This window comes from Gopherus evgoodei, chromosome 12 (genome assembly GCF_007399415.2).
Source record: "Gopherus evgoodei ecotype Sinaloan lineage chromosome 12, rGopEvg1_v1.p, whole genome shotgun sequence".
NCBI lineage: Eukaryota > Metazoa > Chordata > Testudines > Testudinidae > Gopherus > Gopherus evgoodei.
In genome coordinates this window covers 26,316,392-26,325,120 of record NC_044333.1, presented here as the reverse complement: position 1 = coordinate 26,325,120, position 8,729 = coordinate 26,316,392, and the positions used below count along the sequence as shown (strand labels likewise).

The 8,729-nt window shown below is 39.7% G+C and overlaps 1 protein-coding gene across 2 annotated transcripts in view; it reads left to right on the top strand.

Moving 5' to 3' along the window:
- Window positions 1-230: 230 nt before the first annotated feature.
- Window positions 231-8,729, top strand: part of CA7 (carbonic anhydrase 7) — a 50,171-nt gene continuing 41,672 nt past the window's right edge. The window contains exons 1-6 of one of the 2 annotated variants that reach the window (XM_030582296.1): window positions 231-291; window positions 2,570-2,767; window positions 6,088-6,206; window positions 6,897-6,992; window positions 7,243-7,305; window positions 8,550-8,705. In XM_030582296.1, the coding sequence (XP_030438156.1) occupies window positions 252-291; window positions 2,570-2,767; window positions 6,088-6,206; window positions 6,897-6,992; window positions 7,243-7,305; window positions 8,550-8,705 (672 nt within the window). In that variant the 5' untranslated portion in view covers window positions 231-251. The remainder of the gene's footprint in view (window positions 292-2,569; window positions 2,768-6,087; window positions 6,207-6,896; window positions 6,993-7,242; window positions 7,306-8,549; window positions 8,706-8,729) is intronic. The other variant, XM_030582295.1, reaches the window with a different exon arrangement.

The window sequence follows — 8,729 nt, the reverse complement described above, 5'->3', positions numbered from 1 at the left end:
GTTCCCTTTGTACCAGTGCAGAGTAGGCACTGGAAATGGGGTGAGCAGTGGCAGCAGAAATCAGAGTGGAATCTGTGTAGCTGGGACCATCAGGAACTAAGATCCTTCCCTCTGCCTGCTGGAATTGCTTTAGCTGCTCTGTGTCTTTAAGAGGCTGACACTATGCTGCAAATGAGCCATTATAAAGGCAGGTAAGCAGCAGCAATTGGATCAAAGAGCTGAGAGCAAAGCAGAGCATAGCAGCCTGCATAATGACCGGGCACCACTGCTGGGGATACGGACAGGATGACGGTATGTTACATCCAACCTTTCCTAACCTAATCACTCTCTCTTTCTCTCTCTCTCCTGCTCATCAGCTCCTCAATATCCTTGTCTAATCCTTGCAGAGATGCCTGTATTTCATCATCTGCAGACATCAAATGTGCAGCAGGCAATTAACTAGTTTATCAATATTAAACACCAAAAGAAGGGCCCCTGGAGATGACAAACTTCACCTGCTGCAGTCCTGCCATAATCAGCAGCACTGCCATAATCTGTATGTAAGAAACCCACATCTTTCTTAAATGGGAGTGGAGGACATCGAGAGTCTTTTCTGCAGATATTTTAGCCATCTCCTCCGCAAAATGATGATAGTAAACTGGGGTTTTATTTCTCCCTCTAAAGCAATCATTTGAATGAAAGAGATTTGGTAGAGTGGTAATGGACAGTCTGATCCCACTAAGATGACTAAAATGTGATATTCATGCTATGTAGCAGGAGTTGGCAAGCTTTCAGAAGTGGTGTGCCGTGTCTTCATTTATTTACTCTGATTTAAGGTTTCACATGCCAGTAATATATTTTAACATTTTTAGAAGGTCTCTTTCTATAAATCTATAATATATAATTAAACGATTGTCGTATGTAAAGTAAATAAGATTTTAAAAATGTTTAAGAAGCTTCATTTAAAATTAAAATGCAGAGCCCCCCGGGACCAATGGCCAGGACTCGGGCAGCGTGAGTGCCACTGAAAATCAGCTCACGTGCCGACTTCGGCACGTGTGCCATAGGTTGCCTATGTTATATAGGTTCCTTGAATTCCAAGAAATTCTATAGATCAGTATCTAAACACTGGAGGCATTTTTTATTAAACAAGCCATACTATTCTTTCCAGTGTTTAACAGCCCCTTTAATTTAGAGTTATTCTCTTTCTGCGCTTCCTGCTCCTCAAAAAAGTATATGTGTAAAGAAAACTTATGTGGAGACTATGCAGACTCCTGAAAATTTGTACAATATCTATACCATTTGAAGAGAATGGATGGATGAATGACTGATGTTACTCCAGTAAAACAAGTTTATAGATGACTGAATTAAAGCTAGAACACTGAGTGAAAGATGCATAGCTCTGGCAGATATTATTTGTAAGTGTCTGTGTGTATTTGTATGTATTTATTTTATTAATAAAAAGCTTATGAGGCAGCTCAGTTATATTGTATAGGCTTCAATAGAATTTCAACACCTAATCTCTTTTAAAAACAGCCCCCAGATTGACAAAAGGAAAATATATAGTTTATAAGATAGTGCTTCAATGCCTGCCAAAGACCGACATAGTATGTTACATTACATTTTTTTTTTTTAACCAACATAGGTTGGGGCAAGTGCGGTAGTTTACACCTGTCAGTGATTAACATTTTTAACAAAAATGAGAATGCTACAATTAAAGTGTTTTGGGTTATTTTTAATGTATTAAAAAGTCAACATGATAACTTTCCCAAAACAGGGAGTAGAAGAATTACATTGCTGTGTGTTGTAATAAAATACACAAGTGAAACAAAAGTAAAAGGTAGCAATAAATAATTATTTGATGTAGATATGATCTTGTTATCTTAAACAGCATGAGAGCATTCCTGCTCCTAGAGTGGAAAGCTATGTGATTATACTGGTATTTAATCCCACTCCTTTGGGGTCAAGAAGTCCAAAGATGTTGATAATCATCCTGTACTGCTCATGTGCGGTAAAGAAATAGCATAGTGGCATTATGGAATTATAATGCCTGTCTCGCAAAGATTTACTGCAGTCATGAAATGGGTTTAAAAATAAACACATAGTAGCTGAGACATTCTGAGTCATCTGTATCTAATTTGAATCCCAAGCATTTATCACTGTCCTACCCAGGAAAACTAAAATACACACAGTGTATGTGTTTAAAATATCAACAGAGAGAGAGAAAGAGAGAGAGAGATTCCTCAACCAAGTCTATTCTGGAATAATCTATTTGTAATTGCATTTAATTCCTACAGAAAGCTGGGGAATAAGCAGAAAGGTCTTGGTGTGCCTGTGGCTGTATTATGTTCCCATCATTATGCTTTTCATAAAAGAGCTAAATAGCCCACCAGGCTGCAGGCTGCACTGCTAGTATCTGTAAACACACACAATACAATGCACAGTGTTTCAAATAACTCCTATGATGACAAACTTACGTGATTTCCAGTGAACATGGCATTCACTCTGAGGCTCATAAAAACTTTTAATGATTCTTTTCTATCTGTGGCAAAAGTGAAGTAACAGTGTTTTCCTTTCCTTTGTTTCAAAGGGCCTTCTAAGTGGTACAAATCATATCCCATTGCCCAGGGACATCGTCAGTCACCTGTTGATATAGTTTCCACGCAAGCAGTTTACGATCCTAGTCTGAAGCCTCTTATTATCTCATATGAATCGTGTGCATCTCTTGAAATCTCCAACAATGGCCACTCAGTCATGGTGGACTTTGAAGATGCTGGTGATAAGACAGGTGGGCCTGATGCTGTCTTAGAATTAAGATCCTGTAGCTTATATTTCTTCACCTTCTTAGCTAGAGAGATGATAAAATACATTATTTGAAGTAAAATTAAAGGCTAGTATACAATTTTGCTCTATTTAAATCTTCTGATATGAGACCAGTAGCATTACTTGCCCGGGATATGTGATTTGAGACACTTTTGTTTTACCATTTTCTTGGGCCTGCCTTTTTTTTGGTTTTTTTAATAACACAATCTGGCAGAGGTTTTAAAAGTGGAGAGACTGGGCACTCAGCCTCTGTGCAGAGTGTCACTTAGCAGATCCACATCCCTACATGGTAAGGAAGAATTCAATCTGCGGACAGGAAACTCTGCATTTCAGTTTGTGGTGGTTCCTCTGAATTGTTCTGAGATGGAAAGGTTGTCACTTCTGCTGAATACAGATCACATGAATATCAAGTGCTCTTGATGACCTAGACCTATCAGCACAGAAGCATGGTCTCTCTACATTGATTCCTCTTTCCCATGGCAGAATGGCTTCTTCAGAAACGATACAGACTCTTTCGTTAGTTCTGCTGAGGAGGCAGACTGTGCATGTTACACAAACTGCAGCTGCCTTTTATCCTTCATCTTCATCTCTAGGTAGTGTGAGTTTTGGTATTGTTAAACACTCGATCGGGGTGGCCAAACGTTCAGACCCCTTGAGCCGCATATGACAATCTTCAGAAGTCTGAAAGCCAGGGCACACATGCCGGGGCTCAGGGCTTCAGCCCCATAGGAGGTGCCTGACGGGGCTCGGGGCTTCAGCTTCGCTCCTGCTGAAGCCCCGAGATCCTCCTTCCTACTGGGCAGAAGCCCCTACCCGACCACCCTGCTGCAAGGCAGAGGTCCCAAGCTTCCCCCCAAGTCTGGTAGGTGGAGAATGGCAGGGACCTGAGGGACACCATGAGCTACACTTTAACTGTAAAAGACCTGCATGTGGCTTGCAAGCCACAGTTTGGCCACCCTGTATTAGATTGTTCTCCTTTTACCTCTATAGAAAATTTTGCTCTGATTCACCTACAAACTGATTCTGAGGCACAGAATATCAGAAATCTATTAGTAACTGGTAAGTAGAGAGGAGCTTTTATATAAATGGTCTCTGATGGGCCAGTTTATTTTATTTTAACTTATGTCAGCAACTAATGGTCATTCATCCAGTTTGGTGCTTTCGCTGATGCCATTTTATTTTGATATTCAAACCAAATGTTATGGTTGCTGGGAAATGAATGTCCTGCAATGGCCAGAGGTACCCTCTATTGCCTTTGAAGTAATCCCATAAGGTTGTCGGAGCATTATCAGGTGTGAGCTTAAGTTACAGCTACTGGATCTTTTAAAAGAAGAAAACCCAAGGACAAGCAAACAGCTCAGTGAATGATCAATTTGCAAGTGTAATTTCTGAGTTTTAAGTAAAGACAATGGATCTGAGCTTGCCTAAAATTAGCTTCTTTAAAGATTCCTTTAAGCATGTGGCCTTAGAAAGTGACTTTGTAAAATGTATCTAGAAAAACGATCTTCACAGACAATTTTAATTTAGTTATAAATAACAGAAACCTGTCCATTTAATAGTGAAATTCACCTAGGTTTGGAGGATTTGCACTACAGGGTTCTGCATTGCTCCTCAAGGGGAGGGCACCACCACAGCATCCATGGTAGGGGCTCTCTGCCCCCATACATTATGGAGGGACTTTCCATCCACTTGACTGGCATGAAGGGGGCTATTGGAGGAGAGAAGCTACTGGAGCTGCACTTGGATAGATCCAGTGATGCGGGGAGGTGGGATTGGATGAGGGGGATGCATTTCATCTACCCTATAAGCCCCATTTAGGCCCGCCCAAATTTAGCAAAACATATAAGAATGTGCCTAACTTTAAGGGGATGGATTTTAGTTTAGTTAACTTCAGTGGAACTTAGCATGTGCTTATGTGCTTTGGGGTATAAAGGCTAGTTTCCTACATAAAGTCCAATTTGAGCCGTGTGGTGGGGTTGTGGACTGCACTCTTAAAAGTTAATATTCCATGTGAAGAGCAGTGAAATAATTTCATAACATGAAACATTTGGAAGCAAATAAAATGATACGGATTATGTTGATAAAAATACATTATAGACACTGTGTGTGCATACTTTACAATACTTTTTTAATTAATTACCAGTTTTCAGTTCTGTTTGACAGAAGATGAACTTCTTGGTGTCCTGCCTTTTAAAGCACAAGGAAATTACTAGAACTCTGCTGAAATGTTATTTTTTTCCTATACATGTAGACCACATTGCCTAGGTATTAATGGGCTGCACGTATTAAAAGTATTATTTTAAAATTTAAAATGTTAAAAGTTTGTATTTACCTTGACCAAATCCCATAATCTCTCCTATCTTTCTTCCCCACCTTTGTAAAGTGACTTGAGATCCTCTTATGAAAGGTGCTATGTTAAGTACAAGATATTTCATATTAACTTCCTCTATCAGGATCAGGTATTAACAGAAAACAGAATATAGAGAATTTTTGCTGGAGGGAAAAAGATAATCTTAAAGAGAAAATATATAGCAAAATGATCTATGGCTGTGTAAAACTGCACCTTCTAACTCAACAGAACCACTCCCTGTCTTCCATAAAGTCCCAGGTACCTATTTAAAAACACATCACAAACTGTTTCTAATTCCAATTTTTTTTTTAAATACAAAAACCAGTTCAGCTTTCTGAATTTCAATAGAAAGCATCCATAGCTTGGTTGCTTGGTGGATAGCTATTAAGTCCTTACCTCAAATTTACATTTCCAAAGGCTAAATAGGAATATGGTAAATTTCTATATAAGTAATTGTCAGTAAAATTTTATTTCTCTTTCTAGTATAAATCTTTCTGCTATCTCTGATATCAGCCAGGAGGAAAAACTCTTTGCCCTCACTCACCTTCTCCTAAACTTGGATAGCGGGGGCTGACGTGAGATATTTACTTACACAGATGATATTGTGAGTTTCCAACAGATTTGGTGGCACTGGATCATGGGTCAGATACATCCCTAATGTAACTTCATTGACTTCGATCAGGAATAAATTTTCCCTATGTGATTAATTCTAAGAATCTGAGAGCCAAGATAAAGCATTTTCTTTGTATTTTGTTAGTTGTGGCTTTGGCTTCTCTTCTGTATACCGTATATCAAAAATATATATTCCCCCCTCCCCCCCGGCTCTTGAGAGATGTTGTTTCTCCACTATTGATCCAACTAGTTTCTAGAGTCAGACAGTAAAAAAAAACAAATATTTAATCTTTTGCATTCTCTTTATGCACTTCCATTTACAGTGATCAATGGGGGCCCCCTTGAAGGTCCCTATAGGCTAAAGCAGTTTCATTTTCATTGGGGAATGAAGCACAGTCAGGGATCAGAGCATACAGTTGACAGCAAATCTTTTTCTTCTGAGGTAAGAACTTTTTCACAACCACTTTACTACAACCAGGATGCAAACCTGAAACAAAATTTGGAACAGTTTGCATCCAGATCTGAATTTTGCCGCTTGACCCATCCATCGATTTAAACAAGCAATATACTGTTATCTATATTCATTAATTGAAATGCTGTCTACATGCAATTTCTAGCTGGCCATTTCTCTCTTTCCACAATGGGGTTTGGAAGCAACAGCTCTGCACCACACACTTTAAATAAGTAACCAGTATCTCTTGCTTATATTTGCCTATGCTCTGTCTATTACTGTGTTCATACAGTATGTAGCATGAGAGGGCCCCATTCTTGGATGGCCCTTTGGCACTACCCTAATAAACATGGTTTTGGGGGTGGGGCCATAGCTCTGGCAGCCAATAGTAGTTTGCAGATAAGGAGGAAAGACATAGTTCTTGCTGACTCCGGGAGTGCTTTTTTAGGGATGGTGCGATGTTCATTGTCTAATCCGCTCAAATGACTGCTGTTTTGGAACCTGGTAAATTCCTAGTTGAGTTGGTTTGTCCTAGGATTTCTGGCAAAACTGCCCTTCAAGCGAAGCTTTAGTATGTGATAAATTGACTGATGTTATTACTTACTAAGCGTAACACAACTGATGTGAGGGGCTTTATCATTTAGCTTGTTCATACTTCTGTTTTATGATTCCCCTTCACAGCTCCACTTGGTTCACTGGAATGCCAGGAAGTATGCAACATTTGGAGAAGCAGCAGCAGCTCCAGATGGTTTGGCGGTAGTTGGTATTTTCTTGGAGGTAAGAGTCATGAAAATAATGGTATGAGTTTTATGTGTAGAGGCGCATCAAACTGTCAACTGTTTAAGAACTAAAACACATAGTTGAGAAGAACTGTTTGGGGAAAATAAATGACTTTATTGGTAGCAGTGACTCAAGGCAGACTGCAATTAAACCTACTTCAGTGCGAACATGCCTAAGACAGAAAAAATGGCCTGTTTATATATTCAAAGCATAATTATTAACTATCTATATTCTCATGCAACTGTAGACTGGAGAAGAACATGCCAATATGAACAGACTAACTGATGCCTTGTATATGGTAAAATTTAAAGTAAGTTTTTTGTTTGCTCTTGTATCTGTTTTTCTTCCCCTCACTTGGATGACTTTTTTAAATAGTATAAACTTGTGCACGAGCTTGAGTGAAATAAAAACAAATTAAAGCAGCAAATTCCATCTCTCCCCCGCCTCGAAATTCATCCATCATTAGTACATAATGTAATGCAAGGGCATATAAAAGTGATAGTTTGAACACACTTCATTCTAATGTATTGTCTCTTACCACTCATGGTTGCCTTGTATCCTAGAATTGTAGGCTCTAATGCACAAAACTTCAATATAATCCCCTTATGCTAACAAGGAGTTCATAACGAATGAACATGTTGTTCCTGCCTCTGTGTGTTTTGAGAAGGGACTATTGAATTCTGATGTTGTGGATATGTGCTTGGCCATAACTTGCTTCCCTGCTTTGAAAGGAAGCGTTGCCCCTTCAGACATTTCTTGTAATTCCTTTTAAAAACGGCAGGAATGCTCTTCAGGATGAGATGCCCTTGTCCTCACTCCTGCTGGGTTCTGGGCTGAGCAGAATTTTGCAGACACGTTGGCGTTTTTTGGTTGTGTGGCTCTGGAGTGTGAGTGAGCAGCTGCCCCCTCCTCCTGATCTGCTTCTCAGTTACAATGCCTGGATCCAGGAGTCCTGTTCTGGACCACTGTAACCATGAAGACTCAACATCCCTCTGCCACATCCTTACCTGAGCTGGAAATTACACCTACAGCTTCAGGAAAAACCTGCTCTTTGTTCTAGATTTGGGTGTTTGATTGCAGAGGCAATCTTTGCCTGGATTGCCTTGTTGCTCCAGGCACAAAAAGTGGCAGGTAATTAGCGCTGGAATGCCACAATTCAGTAGAAGCAAATGCTGGTGATGAAGTGTGCACCATTGGCAGCTCATGCTGGGCACTATACAGAGGAGAGATTTTCTGCCTAATTTCTTGATGGGGAAGGGGCACTAATTGCAAGGGGACCTTTTGTTTTACTAGCTCAGTGCTAACACAGGCAGCAGGGACATACATCCCTAAGCCAACAATTGGGTCTGGGATCACCACAGCTCATGTGATATCACCACAATACTAAATAAGCACTATTCTCATGATGTTGTTGTGCTTAGACAGAGCCAAATGATCATCCCATTATTCTTGCAATTTTAAGCTATCAGCTGGTGTTTCTGTTTCTCAATAAATATCTATCTCCTTAAACACATTTAAAAAAAAAAAGAAATATAATGTATCTGTTCCTTCCAGGGGACAAAAGCTCAGTTCAGAACCTTCAACCCAAAATGCCTCCTGCCATCTAGTCTAAATTATTGGACATATCCTGGTTCTCTAACAACACCTCCTCTATATGAGAGTGTAACATGGATAGTGCTGAAAGAGCCCATCAGGATTTCTGAGAAACAGGTAAACTTGCAGTCAGCTTGTCCC